The following is a 21,270-nucleotide window of genomic DNA, read 5'->3' as shown; positions in this document are numbered from 1 at the left end:
GGAGCGGCTTTGTTGGTTTTTAAAGTCCAAAGCCTAAAACTAGTAGTTTAGTTGCTCCCACTTCCTCTTCCTGAGGTAAATGACACATCATTCAAATGTGTCCAGCACTTAGGAAATCAAAGGAGGCCGTGCACTGCTGGAAAGATGTTGCTCTTCAAATGCTTGCAGCCTGAAGCGTTAGAGTCAGTTTTGCAATTGGTCGGGAACAATACAAAAGTCCCCGTTATCATAAAAATTCAGCCCAGTGCATTTTGAAGGTCTTCAGGATCAGTCACTCATTTGTGAATTGGGCAGCATCACATCTAGCAAGTTAAGGGAAGCAACAAAGAGCTACAGAAAGGGTAAGGTTTTTAAAGGTAGAACAAGAAGTTCATAAACAGAAAAAAGGATTATGTCAGGCGAGGTCACTTTGTTATGGGACAAAAAGGTCTTATCAGCGGAATACCTCATTTTTGGGCGACGCAGAGGACCCATTCGTGTGGCCGATTACCCTTTTGGTGCTGACCACAACATTCCTCACTGACCAGTGGAAAACTATATTTCTGGGTAGTGCTGAAGTTGTATGAGCTTAGGTATTGTGCCCTGCTTTGGTGACATGACCCAGCAGAAGTGACTCCATTTGGGGCCTGTGATTCCCTTTGTCACACCCTATACAAGTCCGTGACAGGGATGGTAGGCCACCCTGAATTAGGTAAACTGACAATGTCAGCCTCTGGTTCCACACAAAACTTCAGATGCCCATACCGTGATTGTTGTCCCATCTTTTTTTAAATTTAATTTAATTTAATGTTTATTTACGTTTGAGAGAGAGCCAGAGTGTGAGTGGAGAAGGGGCAGAGAGATGAAGACACAGAATCCAAAGCAGGCTCCAGGCTCTGAGCTGTCAGCACAGAGCCTGACGTGGGGCTCGAACCCACGAACCGCAAGATCATGACCTGAGCCAAAGTTGGACCCCCAACCGACTGAGCCACACAGGCACCCCGTGTCTTCCCATCTTTTGAGGAACATTTTTATCCATATATTACTTACTCCACATTCCCAGATATACTCAGTTCCTGTCAGGAGATTGACATTGATCCCAAACAGAGAGCAACTTAACTGATGCTATATTTGGTACCAAACACGTTGCCATTTAGTTGGAGGGAGTGTGCAAAGGGCGAATCTGAACCCTGAAGTAAAGGATTATCTGAACCCAATGACCTCATCCTCTTGCTGGGAAGTGATTCTCATTATTCTCATTTCTTCAGGCACTGGCAGTAGGAATTGAAAGTATCCTAGAAAATCAGATGTGAAATGCCCATTTCAGAAAGCAGTTCACAACGTTTATCTAGTGGTTTAAGACACTGCCAGAAATACCTATGGGCAAACCAACATTCCACCTCCCTACACATCAGTAAAGAGTAAAAAACAGTTACAAACTAACAGAACTTTTAGAAGCAGGCTGTAAGTCTGAGAAAAGATAGAACCAAATGGAGCATGTGACTGTGCTAAACCAATACTTGGTTTTTGTGAGGGTTTTATCTCAAGAATGTGACGTTTTCATTCCTACAAGCATTGAACAATACTACTGTCCAGCTTAAAAATAAATACCCAGTTACTTTACTAGCAAACTGAATTTATTCACAAATGACAAAGGAATTTCAACTGAGGATAACCACACCATGGCAATCCACAGGCAAGTTTCAAGAGACAGAGGGAAAGTCAGCATTTAAAAAAAAATAAAGGTCCAGAGCTACTTTCACAAATGTTTATTTATTTTTTAGAGAGGGAGAGCAAGTGGGAGAGGGGCGGCGGGGGAGGGGGGGTGGGGGCAGGCACACTGGATCCAGAGCAGGCTCCGGGCTGACACCAGATAGCCCAATGTGGGGCTTGAACTCATGAATCATAAAAAAATGGCCTGAGCTGAAGTTGGAAACTCAACCAAGTGAGCCACTTAGGCATCACAAAAGTCTGGGTTTATTAGGTTTAAGGTGGAGATTGGGGACAGTTGCTTTCAACAAAAGTTCACTGAAGAACAAAAGTTTGAGGTTGTGGTGGGTTTTCACTGGCTGCATGCCATGGTTAGTGTTTCCTTAATGGGGCAAGGAGAGATCATCCTTCTTTTTGTGAAAGGCAGGAGATTAATTTCCTACTGGGAGTGTGTCCTCCCTTGTCAAGACAAAAGTTATCTCCCCTCCTCCTGCTCTTTATGCATGTCATGTCTCTGTGAGAGGTCTCCTTCCAGGGCCTCCTGAATCCATTCTAGTAAGATTTAATTTACTAATCTTCACACTAATTTGGAGACTTATGAGAGGTAGATGAGAGATAAATTCTAATGTCATTTTTACTCACTGTTCTAAAATATGTGCATTGAGCACAAAATGTGTTTGCAACAACTTTTGGTAGATGCATGGGAAAATTCAGTTACAAGAGAAGCAGTCCCGTCTTCATGTGCCTTTTATCGTGTTCAAGAAAAACACAGGAAACATGAAGCAGGAAAACTAAGTTCTATTGTACGTTAGAATGTGGGAGGTGTGTTGGGGCGCCTGGGTGGCGCAGTCGGTTAAGCGTCCGACTTCAGCCAGGTCACGATCTCGCGGTCTGTGAGTTCGAGCCCCGCGTCGGGCTCTGGGCTGATGGCTCAGAGCCTGGAGCCTGTTTCGGATTCTGTGTCTCCCTCTCTCTCTGCCCCTCCCCCGTTCATGCTCTGTCTCTCTCTGTCCCAAAAATAAATAAAAAACGTTGAAAAAAAAAAAAAAGAATGTGGGAGGTGTGATGGAAACAACAAGAGGTGATTTTGTGAGAAAAGGACGTTGGAGGGGCGCCTGGGTGCCTCAATGGGTTAAGTGTCCTACTTCGGGACAGGTCATAATCTCACAGTTCATGAGTTCGAGCCCTGTATCGGGCTCTGTGCTGACAACTCAGAGACTGGAGCTTGCTTCAGATTCTGTGTCTCCCTCTCTCTGCCCCTCTCATTCTCACACTCTGTCTCTCTTGAAATAAACAAATAATGGGGCGCCTGGGTGGCGCAGTCGGTTAAGCGTCCGACTTCAGCCAGGTCACGATCTCGCGGTCCGTGAGTTCGAGCCCCGCGTCAGGCTCTGGGCCGATGGCTCGGAGCCTGGAGCCTGTTTCCGATTCTGTGTCTCCCTCTCTCTCTGCCCCTCCCCCGTTCATGCTCTGTCTCTCTCTGTCCCAAAAATAAATAAAAAACGTTGAAAAAAAATTAAAAAAAAAAAAAAAAAGAAATAAACAAATAATTTTTAAAATTAAAAAAAAAAGAAGAGGACATTTTATGTAATATTACACAGGGCTGTGTGGCAGCCCTCATTATTACGTGCACCATGAGTAAATATGAGTCCTGTGGGTTATTACTTTTATTAGTTTTGTTTAAATAAAGCGAGGTACATTAAAATTTAGAAGTGCCTGTTTGAGCAAACACCAAATCCAATCAGGCAGCCCCAAACCCAACAGGGGAAAGGCTTGTGTAGACCAAAATGAGAAGAAAAGGAAACACGTTACATGACTGGCTATACCTTCAGAAACTATCTTATATGGAAAAGCCTAGTTGCCTGTTAGAGACAGGGTGCCCTTGGGTTTTGAATTCTGACCCTTGAGGCATTTACAAGAATTTGCTTGAAGTGAGGTGTAGGTGGCTAAGTCATTGGAGCCACCTGAGTCTAATGGCCTTCTTGTTGATGTACAGTTTCCAGCAAAAGAAACACGTTGGTAGGTGGCTTCAGTGTGTGGACATCTTGGCATCGGAGCCCCTGGAACTCCATTCATTTAAGCCTTTATTTTTTTTCTTTCTTTTTTAAAAAAAAAATTTTTTTTTAACGTTTATTTATTTTTGAGACAGAGAGACAGAGCATGAACGGGGGAGGGCCAGAGAGAGGGAGACACAGGATCTGAAGCAGGCTCCAAGCTCTGAGCTGTCAGCACAGAGCCCGACGCGGGGCTGGAACTCACAGAGCAGGAGATCATGACCTGAGCTGAAGTCGGTCGCTGAACCGACTGAGCCACCCAGGCGCCCCTCATTTAAGCCTTTAGATTGCTTGGCTCACTGCAGAGAAACTCAGGAGTTGTCCGTTAGACATCTTTGGACTGGGGGAGGGGAGGAGTTAAGATACTGGCAGAGTAGGAGGATCCTAGGCTCATTTCTTCCCTTAAACACGACTAAATAACTATCCAATCACTCTGAATACCCATAAAATCAACCTGGGTTCAACAGAACAAACTGCACAACTAGAGGCAGAGAAGATGTCACATCAAGGGAAGCAGGAAGTGCAGAGATGGGGTTTGGGCAAGAAACAGATTGGGGGGCTGCAGAGGCCTGGGATCCCTGAGAGATGAGAGACAGAGAGAGACAGAGAGAGAGAGAGACAGAGAGAGGGGGGGGGAAGGAGGGAGGGAGGGAGGAGAGCACAGGGGATTGCACTAGGAAAACACTTCCCCAAAGCTATTCACTGGAAAAATGAGAGGGCCTGACACCTGGCAGCTTTTGCAACCAACAGGGCTCAGAGACTAGATTTTAAATGTTGGTGGGTTTCACTGGGATGCAGCCCTGAGCGTCTGCCCTACTCCTCTAGAGAAGGCAGGCAAGCAACCTGGAGTCAGAAGGCACGATCTGAAGAACACCTAGGGACCACAGGGCAGACACTGTTCACTCTTCTTGGAGTGCATCTGTGAGAAGTGGGTTAGCAGAGATGCCTCCCTGGGAAAAAAAGAACCAGCTGCACCATTTCCCTCCCATGCCCCTTGGCATAGATGCAGAAGAGCTGCTGAGGGTGGCTCAAGCTCACACTGGCTGCCTAGCCCGCTTGCTCCAAGTCCCAAGGCCCGTGCGCTGGGGCAACCGCACCTCTTGGTCAAACACGCATCAGCCTCAGGATGGAGAGACCCTATCCCAGGTAATCAGCACAGGCCCCTGCCCAGCATGTCCCTAAATTTTTGAGTTGTAAAAGTCAGCATACTGGGCTGGGATAGAGCCCAAAGCACTGCTCCTGGCAAGCAAACATCCCAGAGACAGACAGAGTGAAACGGCTCTCTGTAAACTGCCTTGGATGCAGGGGGATTATTCACCCTTCTGGGAGCGCTTCCCTGAGAGCAGTAAGCATGGAGACCCCTCTCCAGGATCAAAGGGGTTGGCTGGTGCCATTTTCCTCCACTGCCCCTCAGCAAAATCCAGCTCCAGTAAACAGCACAGGGCGAACACTGGTTTCCTAACCTGCATACACCAAGTCCCACCCACCTGCACTCTGCCAGCACTGCCCTTCTGGGCCACGTGGGCTTAAGTCCCACGGCTGTGGGCCCATTCGAAAGATGACCAGCAGAAACCCACACACACACCACATCTCCTGACCAGAGTGTTCTGCAAGGATTCAGTTCTAGTGGAAGTAGCATCAGGTCTCATTTAACAAGCAGGCCTGAGACACCTAGTTAAAATTTGCCACATTCAGGCCAAGGACCAAAGAGTGCCCACTGTGGGCAAGGAGAACCTCTGCCAGCAACTGGCCTGAAGGATAGAGCAGCAAATCACAGCAGTAGAGTACACACAGTACACACAACAGACACTCCCTGAAGCGCCAGGCCATGCACACTATATGACTTCTCCTTAATAAAGCCATTACTCTCGGGGGCGCCTGGGTGGCGCAGTCGGTTAAGCGTCCGACTTCAGCCAGGTCACGATCTCGCGGTCCGTGAGTTCGAGCCCCGCGTCGGGCTCTGGGCTGATGGCTCGGAGCCTGGAGCCTGTTTCCGATTCTGTGTCTCCCTCTCTCTCTGCCCCTCCCCCGTTCATGCTCTGTCTCTCTCTGTCCCAAAAATAAATAAAAAACGTTGAAAAAAAAATTAATAAAGCCATTACTCTCAGGAAAAGAAAATTTGATGGGCTTGTCTAATATACAGAAGAAGACAGAGACCTAAACAAAATGCCCACATGGAGGAATTCTTCCCTAAAGGAAGAACAAGATAAAATTACAGCCAGAGCGCCTCAGACGGTTGAGCATCCAATTCTTGATTTTTGGCTTAGTTCATGATCTCACGGATCATGAGATTGAGGCCCATATCGGGTTCTGTGACTAGGCCAGAAGCCTGCTTGGGATTTTCACTCTCCCTCTCTCTCCAGCCATCCCCTGTCTCACTCTCTCATTCTCTAAAAATAAATAAATACAATTCAAAAAAAAAAAAACAACAACAGTAAAATCACAGCCAGAGATCTAATTAACACAGATCTAATTAATATACTCATGGAGAACTTAAAACAATAATCTGAGGATACTTGCTGGGCTTGAGAAAAGAAGGGAAGACATCTGGGAGGTCTTTACCAGAGAAACAAAACAGTTAAAAAACAATCAGGCAGGAATGAAAAGTGCAATGACTGAGATTTGAAACGCATTGGATGTAATGACAAGGGTGGAAGAAGCAGAGGAACAAATAAGTCATATAGAGGATAGAATTAGGGAAAATAATGAAGATGAACAAAAGAGAGAAAGAAGACAGAGGATCATGGGGATAGACTTAGGGAACTCGGTGATTCCATCAAACATAATAGCATTCGTATCATAGGAGTCCCAGAAGAACTGGAGAGGGAAAAGGGGATAGAAAGTTGATTTCAGGCCATTATAGCTGAAAACTTCCCTTATCTGAGAAAGTAAATAGACATCCAAATCCAGGAGGGAAAAAGAACTCCCAACAAACTCAACAAAAGCAAGGCCAGCACCATACATATTATAATTAAATTTGCAAAATATACTGCTAAATCAAAAATCCTAAAAGCACCAAGACAATAGAAGCCTCTAACTAACAAGGGAAGACCCATCAGAATAGCTGCAGATCTCTCCATAGAAACTTGGCAGGCCAGAAGGGAGTGGCATGATATATTCAACATGCAGAATGGGAAAAGTATGCAGCCTAGAATACTCTATGCAGCAAGAGTGTCGTTCAGAATGGAAGGAGAGATAAAGAGTTTCCCAAAAAACAAAAATGAAAGGAGCTCACGACCACTAAACCAGCCCTCCAAGAAATATTAAAGGGGACTCCTAGAGTGAGAAGGAAAGACCAAAAGTGATAGAGACTGGAAAGGAACAGAGAAAATCTCCATAAACAATGATAAAACAAGTCATAAAATGGAACCAAATTCATTTTCATCAATACTTACTCTTATCAGTTCAGGTCTTGATCTCTGCATATGAGTTTGAGCTCTTGCTTGGGCTCTGTGCTGGGTGTGTAGCTTACTTAAAAAAAAATTACTCTGGGAGTGCCTGAGTGGCTCAGGTAGATGGGTGACCAACTCTTGGTTTAGGCTCAGGTCATGATCTTATGGTTCATGAGTTCAAGCCCTGTATCAGGCTCTGTACTGACAGTGTGGACCCTGTCTCTGTCTCTGTCTCTGTTTCTGTCTGTCTGTCTCTCTCTCTCTCTCACTGTAACTCTCTCTCCCTCTCTCACTCTCTCTCTCACACTTCTTCTCTCTCTCTCTGTCTCTCTCTCTCCCCTTATCTTTCTGCTCCTCCTGCATTCTCTGTCTCTCACCATCTCTCAAAATAAATAGATAAACTTAAAAAAACTATTCTGAATGTAAATGGAGTAAACTTTCCATCAAAAGACATAGGGTGTTACAATCTCTAAAAAAACCAAGACTAACCCCCCCACCCAATAAACCAGCAAGAAAACAAGACCCTTCTGTATGCTGCCTCAAAAAGACTCGTTTAAGACCTAAGACACCTGCAGATTGAAAGTGAGGGGATGGAGATCATCTATCATGCAAATGAACATCAAAGAAAGCTGGAATAGCAATACTCATATCAAACAAGATTTTATTTATTTATTTACTTTTTTAACGTTTATTTATTTTTGAGACAGAGAGAGACAGAGCATGAACAGGGGAGGGTCAGAGAGAGAGGGACACACAGAATCCGAAACAGGCTCCAGGCTCTGAGCTGTCAGCACAGAGCCCGACGCGGGGCTCAAACTCACGGACCGTGAGATCATGACCTGAGCCGAAGTCGGACGCTTAACCGACTGAGCCACCCAGGCACCCCCTCAAACAAGATTTTAAACCAAAGTCTATATAACAAGAGTTGAAGAGGACACTATATCATAAGAAAAAGAACAATCCAACAATAAGATCTAACAATTGTAAATACTTATGCCCTGAATATGAGAGTACCCAGATATATAAAACAATAAATAACAAACATAAAGGGAGCTATGATGGTGGAGTAACAGAAGGGCCTTCCCTATACAGTCCTCATCTCTTCAACACAGCTAGATAAATATCAAATCATTCTGAACACCCAGGAAAACGATCTGAAGACAGACATGACAAACTGCACCACTAAAGAAAGAGACAAGAGGCCACACCGTGAAAGTTAAGAGAGGTAGAGATATGACTTAGGGGAGGAAAGGGCTGCGTGTGCTGCAGAACAGAGGGAGCCATGATCACAGAGAGATGACACACAAAGAGAAACGTAAAGGGAAAGGGGAAAGGGGAAAGTGAAAGGGAAGGGGAAGAGAAGCGAGAGGGGGAGGAGTAGGGAGAGGGAGAGAGAGAGAGGAGAGAGGATGAAAGCACACAAAACCCAGGGGATTGCACAAGGAAAACACTTTCTAAAGCCATTCACAGGGAAAACAAGAAGGGCTGATTATCGTGAATTTTAAGAATGAGTGGAGCTCTGGGGCGCCTGGGTGGCGCAGTCGGTTAAGCGTCCGACTTCAGCCAGGTTACGATCTCGCGGTCTGTGAGTTCGAGCCCCGCGTCAGGCTCTGGGCTGATGGCTCAGAGCCTGGAGCCTGTTTCCAATTCTGTGTGTCTCCCTCTCTCTCTGCCCCTTCCCCGTTCATGCTCTGTCTCTCTCTGTCCCAAAAATAAATAAAAAACGTTGAAAAAAAAATTAAAAAAAAAAAAAGAATGAGTGGAGCTCAGAGATCCTCATTTTGGCTGGTATGGATCCTGGTGGCTGTGTAGTGCTCATGTGGAAAGAGAGGGCAGCGCCCTGGAGCACACAACATGATCTGAGGATCCCCTGGGGTGCACTGGAAGAGATGTTTCCCCCTTCTTGGAGTGCACCTGGCAGAGGAGACATTGTCTCTCACTGGTCCAAGCATTTGGCAGGTGCCATTGTGCACACCCACCTCTTAGCACAAGGGCAGAGACACCTGCTGAGGGCAGCCAACCTAGACACCGGTTTTTGCTGCACTTTACCCCAAACTCCAAGCTCCTGTGCACTGGTGCAACTGCCTTTCTAGGACAGACCTGCATCAGCACCAGCATGGCAAAACACCCCTCCCCCAATCCAGAGTACCGGTGTGGGTCTGCACCACGACAGGCCCCTAAACTTTGGAGTTTTAAAACTCAGCCAGCCTGCCTGGGATGCAACACAGGTGCACTGCACTGCCAGATGGGCAGACAGCCCAGACACAGATGCGGTGAAGGCAGGGATCTGTGGGACACCTGGGACACATGCAGGGAGATGATTCACTCATCTCTGAGGGCTTCCCAGACACCAGCTGGCATGAACTTCCCTCTCGGGAATGAGAAAGAGGGCTGGTGCCATTTTCATCGCCCACTCATCAGTATGGACTGACTTCAGTGAGCAGCACAGCGCAAACAGTGGAGTCCAGAACTGCTTACACCAAGCCCCACCAATCTGCACTCTGCCAGTGCCTCTTTACTAGGGCAAGCGTGCCTGAGAACCAGAGCAGCATGCCCTTCCCACTGAAGACCAGCACAAACACCCCGCGCATACAAGACTACGGACCACAGAGTGCTACAAAGCTTCAGTTAACTGGAAATAGCATCAGGGCTCTTTCATCAAGTAGATGAGAGCACAGCTAGTTAAAACTTACCACACTCTAGACAAGGTGCAAACACTCCCCAGTGGTGAAATGGAGAAACTTTGCTGAAGAGTGACCTGAGGGAAACAGCAGCAAAAACACAGCAGCAGACTGCACACAGCATACACACAGCATATACCTGGCACCTGAAGCACCAAGGCTCTGGTCAGTATTATGACCTGTTTTTAACAAAGCCATTACTCTCAGAATCAGAGAACATAGCAGGCTTTCCTAACACAGAGAAGAAGACAGAGACCTAGACAAAATACAAGAGGGAGGAATTCATCCCAAAAGAAAGAGCAAGAAAAGGTCACAGATAGGGATCTAATCAAAAGAGGTATAGGTAATATGCCTGATATAGAACTTAAAGCAACAATCATAAGGATGCTACCTGGGCTTGAGAAACCGCAGAAGACAGCAGGGACTTCCTTACCACAGAAATAAAAGAACGAAACACTAGTCGGCCTGAAATAAAGAATGCCCAAACCGAGAAGTGAAACTGATGGATTGTAATGACAACAAGGATGGAAGAAGCCGTGGAATGAATAAGTGATATAGAAGATAAAATTATGGAAAATAATAAAGCTGAAAAGAAGAGGGAAATAAAAATATTGGATGATGAACATAGAACTAGGGAACTTAGCGACTCCACAAAATGTAGTAATACTCATATCATAGGAGTCCCAGAGAAAGAAGAGAGAGGAAAAGGGGGCAGGCTTATTTGAGGAAATTATAGCTGAAAACTTCCCTAATTCAGGGAAGGAAACAAACGTCCAAATCCAAGAAGCAGAGAGAACTCCCATCAAAATCAACAAAAGCAGTGGCCTTCAAGCTGCATTACAAACGTGTAATCAACAAGACAGTATGGCACTGGCGTAAGAACACACACTCAGATCAGTGGGACAGAACAGAGAACCCAGAAATGGACACAGAAACGTATGGCCAACTAATCTTTGGCAAAGCAGGAAAGCATATCCAATGGAATAAAGACAGTCCCTTCAGCAAGTGGTGCTGGGAAAACCGGACAGTGACATGCAGAGAAAACGATTCTGGACCACTTTCTTACACCATACACAAAAATCAACTCAAAATGGATGAAAGACGTAAAGGTAAGACAGGAAGCCATCAAAATCCTTGAGGACAAAGCAGGCAAAAACCTCTTTGACCTTGGCCACAGCAACTTCTTACTCAACAAGTCTCCAGAGGCAAGGGAAACAAAAGCAAAAATGAACTATTGAGACCTCATGAAAATAAAAAGCTTCTGCACAGTGAAGGAAACAAAGAGCAAAACTAAAAGGCAACCAGTGGAATGGCGGAAGATATTTGCAAACGACATATCAGATAAAGGGTTAGTATCCAAAATCTAAAAAGAACTTATCAAACTCAACACCCAAAAAACAAATAGTCCAGTAAAGAAATGGACAAAAGATATGAATAGACATTTCTCCAAAGAAGACACATGAAAAAATGCTCAACATCACTCATTATTGGGGAAATACAAATCAAAACCACAATGAGATACCACCTCACACCTGACAGAAGGGCTAACATTAACAAACTCAGGCACAACAGATGTTGGCGAGGATGCTGAGAAAGAGGATCTCTTTTGCACTGCTGGTGGGAATGCAAACTGGTGCAGCCACTCTGGAAAACAGTATAGAAGTTCCTAAAAATTTTGAAAATAAAATTACCCTACGACCCAGCAATTGCAGTACTAGGTATTTATCCAAGGGATGCAGGTATGCTGTTTCGAAGGGGCACATGTATCCCAATGTTTATAGCAGCACTATCAACAATAGCCAAAGTATGGAAAGAGTCCAAATGTCCATCGATGGATGAATGGATAAAGAAGATGTGGGGTGTGTATGTGTACACACACACACACACACACACACACACACTAGAGTATTACTCGGCAATCAAAAAGAATGAAATCTTGCCATCTTGCAACTACATGGATGGAACTGGAGGGTATTATGCTAAGCGAAATTAGTCAGATAAAGACAAATATCATATGACATCACTCCTATGAGGACTTTAAGACACAGAACAGATGAACACAAGGGAAGGGAATCAAAAATCATATAAAAACAGGGAGGGGGACAAATCATACGAGACTCTTAGATATGGAGAACAAACAGAGGGTTACTGGAGGGGTTGTGGGATGCGGAGTGGTCTACATGGGTAGGGACGTTAAGGAATCTACCCCTGAAATCACTGTTGCACTATATGCTAACTAACTTGGATGTAAATTTAGAAAAAGAAAAGAAAAAAAAAATCAACAAAAGCAGGCCAACACCAGGACATACCATAGTACAATTTGCAAAATATAGAGATAAGGAAAAAATCCTAAAAGGGAAAAGGGAAAAGAAATCCATAACCTACAAGGCAAGACAAATAAGGTTAGATCTTTCCACAAAGACCTGGCAGACCTGAAGGGAGTCGCATGAATCACTGTGTTGAATGGGAAAAATCTGCAGCCAAGAATACTCTATCCAGCAAGACTGTCATTCAGAAGAGAAGGAAACCTAAAGAGCTTCCCAGACAAACAAAACTTATGGAGTTTGTGACCACCAGATGAGATCTGCAAAAAATATTAAAGAGAACTCTTTGAGTGGGAAAGAAAGACGGAAAGTGACAAAGATTAAACAGGAACAGAAAAAAAAGCTTCAGAAACAATGACTTAACTGAGCCAGCCTAGCTGGCTCAGTTGGTTAAGCGTCCGACTTCGGCTCAGGTCACGATCTCATGGTACATGGGTTTGAACCCCGTATCGGGCTCTGTGCTGACAGCTCAGAGCATGGAGTCTGCAACGGATTCTGTCTCCCTCTCTCTCTCCCCCTCCCCTGCTTGTTCTCTCTCTCTCTCTCTCTCTCTCTCTCTCTCTCTCTCTCTCTCTCTCAAAGAAATAAACATTGGGGAGCCTGGGTGGCGCAGTCGGTTAAGCGTCCGACTTCAGCCAGGTCACGATCTCGCGGTCCGTGAGTTCGAGCCCCGCGTCAGGCTCTGGGCTGATGGCTTGGAGCCTGTTTCCGGTTCTGTGTCTCCCTCTCTCTCTGCCCCTCCCCCGTTCATGCTATGTCTCTCTCTGTCCCAAAAATAAATAAAAAACGTTGAAAAAAAAATTTAAAAAAATAAAAAAAAAAAAAAAAAAAAAAAGAAATAAACATTAAAAAAAATTTTAAACAAGTGATACAATGGCACTAAATTCATAACTGTCAATAATCACTCTAATGTAAATGGACTAAATATTCCAATCAAAAGACTTAGGTTGTCAGAATGGATGAAGAAAACGAGATCCATCTACATCCTGTCTACAAGAAACTCACTTTATATTTTTTTATTTTTAAAAAAATTTTTTTTTCAACGTTTATTTATTTTTGAGACAGAGAGAGACAGAGCATGAATGGGGGAGGGGCAGAGAGCGAGGGAGACACAGAATCGGAAACAGGCTCCAGGCTCTGAGCCATCAGCCCAGAGCCTGACTCGGGGCTGGAACTCACAGACCAGGAGATCGTGACCTGGCTGAAGTCGGACGCCCAACCGACTGCGCCACCCAGGCGCCCCATATATTTTTTTATTTTTAAAAATTTTTAAATATTTATTTTTCAGAGAGAGACAGAGAGGAAGAGCTTGTGGAAGGGGCAGACAGAGAGGGAGACACAAAATCCGAAGCAGGCTCCAGACTCTGAGGTGTCAGCACACAGTCCAACACAGGGCTCGAACCCACAAACTTCAAGATCGTGACCTGAGCTGAAATTGGTCGCCTAACCAACTGAGCCGCCCAGGCCCCTCAGGAGACTCACTTTAGACCTAAAACACCTGCAGATTGAAAGTGCGGGGATGGAGAAACATTTATCTTCTTAATAGATGTCAAGGGAGGGGCGCCTGGGTGGCTCAGTCGGTTAAGCGTCCGACTTCAGCTCAGGTCACGATCTCACGGTCCGTGAGTTCGAGCCCCGCGTCGGGCTCTGGGCCGATGGCTCAGAGCCTGGAGCCTGCTTCCGATTCTGTGTCTCCCTCTCTCTCTGCCCCTCCCCTGTTCATGCTCTGTCTCTCTCTGTCTCAAAAATAAATAAACGTTAAAAAAAAAAAATTAAAAAAAAAAAAAAAATAGATGTCAAGGGAAAGCCAGAGTAGCCATGCTTATATCAGACAGACTAGATTTAAACCAACGACTGTAACAAGAGTTAAGAATGGCACTATATCATAATAAAGGGGTCTATTCGCCAAGAACTAACAATTGTAAATATTTATGCCCCCATCTTGGCGTTCCCAAAGATATAAATCAATTAATAACAAACATAATGAAACTCATTGATAATAATACAATAAAAGTAGATGGCTTTAACACCCCATTGACAGCAATCCACAGATCATCCAAGCAGAAAATCAACAAGGAAACGATGGCTGTGAACGACACACTGGACCAGATGCACGTAACCGATATAGTCACAACATTTCACCCTAAAGAAGCAGATACACATTCTTATCAAGGGCGCATGGGACATTCTCTAGAATATTATTACACAGTGGGTCACAATTCAGGCTTCAACAAGTACAAAAAGATTTGAGATACGTGATGCATATTTCCCACCATGACACTATGAAACTTCAGGTCAGCCACAAGAAACAATTTGGAAGCACCACAAATACGTGGAGACTAAAGTACATCCTACTAAAGTAGGAATGAGTCAACCAGGAAATGAAAGATAAAAAATTCATGGAAACAAATGAAAATGAAAACGAAAATGAAAATATGATGGTACAAAACCTTTGGGATGCGGGGTGCCTGGGTAGCTCAGTCGGTTAGGCGTCTGACTTGGGCTCAGTCATCATGTCATGGCTTGTGAGTTCGAGCCCTGCGTCAGGATCTGTGCTGACAGCTCAGAGCTTGAAGGCTGCTTTGGATTCTGTGTCTCCTTCTTTCTCTGCCCTTCCCATCCCCCCTCTCAAAAATAAATAAACATTAAGAAAAAAAGTTTTTTAAACTTTGGGATGCAGCAAAAGTGGTCCTAAGAGGTAAGTATATGGCAATACAGGCCCACCTCAAAAAGAAGAAAGGCAAACCTAACCTTATACCTAAAGAAGCTAGAAAAAGAACAAACGAAGCCTAAAGCCAGCAGAAGGGAAATAATAAAGATTAGACCCGAAATAAGTGACATAGAGACAAACAAGCAAACAAAAACAAAAATGAAAACAAAAATAGAAGCACAGATCAATGAAACCAGGAACTTCTTCTTTGAAAGACACAATAAAAGGGATAAACACCTAGTGAGACTTATGAAAAAGAATAGAGAAAGCACTCAAATAAATTAAATCACAAATGGGAGAGGAGAGATCACAAGCAACAGCCCAGAAATACAAATATAAGAGAATATTATGAAAAATAATATACCATCACACCAGGTAATCTTGAAGAAATGAAAAAAAACAGAAACATATGAACTGCCAAAACTGAAACAGGAAAAAATAGAAAATTTGAACAGACTGATAACCAGCAAAGAAATTGTACCAGTAGTCAAAAATCTCCCAACAGTAAATCTCTAGGGCCACATGGCTTCCCAAATGTTAAAGAAGAGTTAATACGTATTCTTTTCAAACTATTCCAAAAAATGGAAATGGAAGGAAAACTTCCAAACCAATTCTATGACACCAGAATTACCTTGATCTGAGAACCAGACAAAGACCACACTAGAAAAAATAATTACAGGCAATATCCCTGATTAACATGGATGAGAAATTTCTCAACAAAACAGTAGCAAATCAAATCAAACAGAATGTTAAAAGAATCATTCACCATGAACAGAGTAGGATTTATTCCAGGGTTGCAAAGGTGATTCAATATTCACAAATCAATCGATGTGATACACCACATTAACAACAACAACAACAACAACAACAACAACAACAACAACAGCAACAGCAACAACAAAGGATAAGAACAAGAGGATCCTCTCAATAGATGCAGAAAAAACACTCGACAAAGTACAGCATCCATGCTTGAGAAAAACCCTCTTAAGTACGAATAGAGGGAACATATCTCAACATCAAAAGGCCAAATATAAAAGAGCCAAGGCTAATATAATCTTCAATGGGGAAAAATGAGCTCTTCCTCTACAGTCAGGAACAAGATAGGGATGGCCACTCCCACCATAGTTATTTAACATTGTACCAGAAGTCCTTGCTTCAGCAATCAGACAACAAAAAGAAATAAAAGGCACCCAAATTGGCAAGGAAGAAGTCAAATTTATACTATTTGCAGACGACATGATGCTCCATGTGGAAAACCTGAATGAGTCCACCAAAGAATTGCTAGAACTGATACCTGAATTCAGTAAAGTTCCAGGATACAAAAGCAATGTACAGAACTCTGTTCCATTTCTATATGGCAATAAAAAAACAGCTGAAAGAGAAATCAAGGAATCGATCTCTTTTACAATTGCCAACAAAAACCATAAGATACCTAGGAGTAAACCTAAACAAAGAGGTAAAAAAATCTGTACTCTGAAAACTATAGAGCACTTATGAAAGAAATTGAAGGTGACACGAACAAATGAAAGCACATTATGTGTTCATGGGTTGGAAGAACAAATATTGTTAGAATGTCTATATTACCCAAAGCAATCTACACATTTAACGCGATCCCTATCAAAATACGACCAGCAGTTTTCACAGAGCTAGAACAAACGATGCAAAAATTTGTATGAAAACACAAAAGATCCCAAATGTCCAAAGCAATCCTAAAAAAGAAATCAAAGCTGGAGGCATCACGATTCCAGAATTCAAGTTATATTACAAAGCTGTAGTGATCAAGACAGTTGCACAAAAACAAGAAACAGATCAATGGAACAGAGTAGAAAACCCGGACATGAACCCACACCTATATGGCCAATTAATGCCCGACAAAGCAGGAAAGAATATCTAATAGAAAAAAGACAGTGTCTTCAACAAACGGTGCTGGGAAAACTGGATAGCAACATGCAAAAGAATCAAACTGGACCACTTTCTCACACCATACACAAAAAATAAATTCAAAATGGATGAAAGAAGGGTGCCTGGATGACTCAGTCGATTAAGCGTCCAACTCTTGATTTTGGCGCAGATCACGATCTCACGGTTTGTGAGTTCAAGCCCCACGTCCGGCTCTGTAATGCCAGCATGGAGCCCACTTGGGATTCTCTCTCTCCCTCCCTGTTATCCCCTCCCCCTCTGGTGCAGGCATGCACATGCATACTCTCCTTCTCTAAGTAAATAAAAATAAAAAAATTTTTTTAGTGGACGAAAGCCCTAAGTGTGAGAGAAGAAACCATGAAAGCCTAGAGAACACAGGCAGAAACCTCTTTGAAATTGGCCTTAACGAGTTCTTACTAGATACGTCTCCCGAGGCAAGGGAAATAAAAGCTAAAGTAAACTATTGGAATTTCATCAAGATAAAAAAAAAAACTTCTGCATGGCAAAGAAAACAACGAACAAAACTAAAAAGCAACCTACAGAACGGGAGAAGATATTTTCAAATGACATATCTGAGAAAGGGTTAATATCCACAATTTATAAACAACTTATAACATTCAACACCCAAAAAAAACAAATAATTTACTTAAGAAATGGACAGAAGACACAAACAGACATGTTTCCAAAGAAGATATACACATGGCTAACACACACATGAAGAGATACTCAACATCACTCATCATCAGGGAAATGCAAATCAAAACTACAATGAGATACCATGTCACACAACTCACAATGGCTACAGTTAACATCACAGGAAACAAGAGATACTGGTGAGGATGCAGAAAGAGGGTAACCCTCTTATGTTGGTGGGAATGGAAACTGCTGCAGCCACTCCAGAAAACAGTATGGAGGTTCCTCAAAAAGTGAAAAATGCTACTATCCTACAATCCAGTAATTGCACTACTAGGTACTGACCCAAAGGATACAAAAATATTGATGCAAAGGAATACACGCACCCCCGATGTTCATAGCAGCACTATCAACAATAGCCAAATTAGGGAAAGAGCCCAGATTTCCATCGACTGATGAATGGATAAAGATGTGGTAGGTGTATGAGTGTATATATGTATGTATGTGTGTGTGTATGTGTGTATATACATATATATGTGTGTGTGTATATATGTATATGTACATATATGTGTTTATGCATATACATATATGTATATATATATGTATGTATGTGTGTATACACATACATATATATAATGGAATACTACTCAGCCACCAAAAAGAATGCAATCTTGCCTTTGCAACGACATGGATGGAGCCAGAGAGTATGTTGCTAAGTGCAATTAGTGAGTCAGAGAAACACAAATCCCATAGGACTTCACTCATATGTGAAACTTAAGAAACAACACAAATGAACATGGGGCGGGGGGGGGGGGGCGGTGAGGAGAGAGGCAAGCAAGAAATAGACTCTTGTTAGGTGCTTTTTGCTTTTCGTTTTTTTGTTTTTTTTGAGGAGGCAGGAGGAGCAGAGAGAGAGGGCGACAGAATCCCAGGCAGGTCTGTGTATCAGTAAAGAGTCTGATCCAGGGATCGACCCACGAACTGTGAGATCACAACATGAGCTGAAATAAAGTTCTGGATGCTTAACCAACTAAGCCACCCAGGCTCCCCAAGAAACAGATTCTTAACTATAGAGAACAAACGCAGGGTTACTTGAGGATAGGTGGGTGGGTGGGGGATGTGTTAACAGGTGATGGCTATCAAGGGGTGCACTTGTCGTGATGAGCACCAGTTGTTGTAAGTAATGAATCACTAAATTCTACACCTGAAACTAATACTGCACTGTATTTTAACTAGCTGGAATTTAAATAAATACTTGGAGGAAAAAAGTATTCTGCTGTCCTCTGAGTCTACAGAGCTACAGTCCGCAGGTACTGCAGCCTGGAGGGAGGGAGCCTGGCCCTCCCCAAATGCTTGTTCTCACAGTTTCATCTCTGCACTGACCTTCTCCATTAGCATCACCTACCAACTCACTAGAAATGCTCATTCTCAGCCTATACCCTAAACTGACTGACTCAGACACTTTCCAGGTGATTCCAAGAAGCAGTGCTTTTGTTTTGTTTTGTTTTGTTTTGTTTTGAGGTTTATTTATTATTGAGAAAGAGAGTGTGAGTGGGGGAGAAGCAGAAGGTCCAAAGTGGGCTCTGCGCTGAGAGCGGAGAGCCCAATGCAGGCCTCAAACTCACAAACCATGAGATCATGACTTGAGCCTAAGTCAGATGCTCAACCAACTGAGCCATGCAGGCGCCACCAAAGAGCGGTGTTTTAAGAAGTCTCCGGGTGAAATAGACACAGAGTTAAGTATTCCCTCCACTTACTTGTTCCTGAAGACAGTAAACCCAATATGCTTGTGTTTAACATGAATCTTCTCTAAGGCTGCAGGATTTGAGAACCAAGCCTGCAAAATTTATCAGCACACAAATGTTTCCTTCACTAAAAAGTAAGGTCTACAATAGCTGATTTTCTATTGTTTATTAATGGATTACTACTCCTTTATGAACATACAAAGTGAAAAGCCTGAAGGCTTTTTCACTCTCCCTCATACAGAAAAACGGTATTTGCATACCGTACTGGTATCCAACTGCTTTGGCACTTGGATGCACATCTGTGTATCTATGTTCAAATACATTCCTACATTACCAAAACTCAAGTTCTGCTGCCCATTGCTCGAAAACCCAATACTCAAGAGACAAGTGTTCAATGGAAAGGAACATGAGCTCATTCAGGCGGCTGGCCACCCGGGGAGAAGGCGGACTTTTGTACACAGGCCAACTCCCAGGTCTCTGCCTCCCCCAAGGGTTTTTAAAGCAGTTTAGGGCAGTTAACCAGAAAAGGGAGCATAGCGGTCTGGAGCATCTCTTGATTACATGCAGACTCTTCTGGTGCTAGCTATGGATATTATCACAGTGCTCAAAGGTTTTACAACAGGTTCTGGTTCCCCAGTGCCTAGGGGTTGTGCAAGAGGGTCTGCTTTGTGCTGTGGCATGCAGAACTGCTCTGCTCTTCTAGGAGAGAATGCCTGATCTACAGAGAAACATCCGCAGAGAAATCATGGGGACGAAGGATGCTTGGGAAATCTTCAAGATGACTGGATTGGCCATAGGGTTTGAGGTGGCTGCACCCCTACATACTATTTTTGTTAGTACTGAAAGAGGACCTCAGTTGCCTCTATTTTGACTTCAAACGTTCTCGTTGGGTTCCTTCCAGCTTGTCTCTTGGCTAAGGAAGACCCTGATGGCAAGCGTTCCCAGATGAGAACCAAAACGACCCCTTCAAGCAATAAAGAGTGCCCTGGACAGCAAGACCCCACCCGTGAGTGACTCCATGACAATGATCTACTTGACTCACTGACTCCCTGCATGTACCCACCCACCTTTGCTGACATTTTTCTTATATAAACCTAGAAGTGTTTTCACCACTTTGGAATCAGTCTTTAAGAATTTAGTCCACTGTGTTCCCTATGTTAGCCTCCCTGAAAGAGATTCACCCCCACTGGTTCCTCTGCCTTGGGATTTTGTCACTGCTGAGCAGCCAAACCTAGTCAACTTGGGACCCCCAGGCTTGGTGCTCTTACATCCCTGTACCTTATAGTACAACAAACTCATAATTTGTTGACCAACCTGTGCCTGAAGTTTTTTCCTTTACATAATCTTGGACAACCTAATCCAATGAGTTTAGCCCAGATGTCACACCCCGTCACCCTGAGGAGCTGCCAGAGTGGTCACAATTGTGCACGTGGAAAGGAATAAAAAACTCACCTGTGGACTGGGCTGTGTCCCTCAGGCGCCTCCCGGGTCAAGAATGGCCAGCGCTCGGGGCAATGCATTGCATTAAGGATCCACAGTGGGACCTTGAGCTCCACAGGACATACGGGGACTCAACCCAGCAGGTCCTTCCAAAGTCACCTCCGGGGGGTGCCATTTTCCTCCCCTGTCCCTTGTCTCCTCTGTCCCTGTGCCATTCCTGACCTGCGACCCAGCACCTTTTTCTCCCTGCAGGCCCCTTCCTGGCTGATGCTCTGAGATGACACCACCATCACGTGTGGGTCCAAGGAAAAAAGGTCTCAGCAGGTCACACTAAGGCTGCTGACCTCTCCTGGGAGTCGCCCTCTACCTGCCCCACTGGCTCCCAGTCCTCCCTGGAGAGGGGGAAGCCAGAAATGGCCGCAGTGCCCCTGCCGGCAGTCTTCCCCTGAGTGGGAGGGCTGGTAAGGCAACCTAGATTCAGGGTGAGATGCACGAAAGGCATTCATCTTTGGGGAATGCACTCAATTATTACAGAAAGAAAGAGTTACATCACATGGAGGTGATCACTAGAGGGTGAGAAATCCTTCCAAGGTACTGGGTGGGATCCGAGGAAGCAATCTGAACCCAGCGGGTTTGCCCGACAACCTGGTCACCACTAAGGTGAGGCCAGCCATATTTTCAC

General features: G+C 44.0%; 2 protein-coding genes and 1 long non-coding RNA gene across 4 annotated transcripts in view; 1 reads left to right on the top strand and 2 right to left on the bottom strand.

Moving 5' to 3' along the window:
- The window catches only part of LOC131498964 (zinc finger protein 256-like), a 259,197-nt gene that overhangs the window by 93,261 nt on the left and 144,666 nt on the right, over positions 1-21,270 (bottom strand). The gene's annotated exons all lie outside the window — the stretch shown is intronic.
- The window catches only part of LOC131498962 (zinc finger protein 345-like), a 64,659-nt gene continuing 43,597 nt past the window's right edge, over positions 209-21,270 (bottom strand). The window contains exon 3 of one of the 2 annotated variants that reach the window (XM_058706555.1): positions 209-302. In XM_058706555.1, coding sequence (XP_058562538.1) covers positions 268-302 — 35 coding nt within the window. In that variant the 3' untranslated portion in view covers positions 209-267. Of the gene's footprint in view, positions 303-972; positions 1,275-21,270 lie in introns of those variants that run through there. The other variant, XM_058706554.1, reaches the window with a different exon arrangement.
- Positions 253-20,260, top strand: LOC131499003 (uncharacterized). Its single transcript, XR_009255700.1, has 2 exons — positions 253-341; positions 20,050-20,260. It is a non-coding gene; the product is annotated as an uncharacterized LOC131499003 (long non-coding RNA).

Source organism: Neofelis nebulosa, chromosome 17 (genome assembly GCF_028018385.1).
Source record: "Neofelis nebulosa isolate mNeoNeb1 chromosome 17, mNeoNeb1.pri, whole genome shotgun sequence".
Classification (NCBI taxonomy): Eukaryota; Metazoa; Chordata; class Mammalia; order Carnivora; family Felidae; genus Neofelis; species Neofelis nebulosa.
Note: the sequence above shows the minus strand (reverse complement) of the source record. Positions and strands in the feature narration are given on the sequence as shown.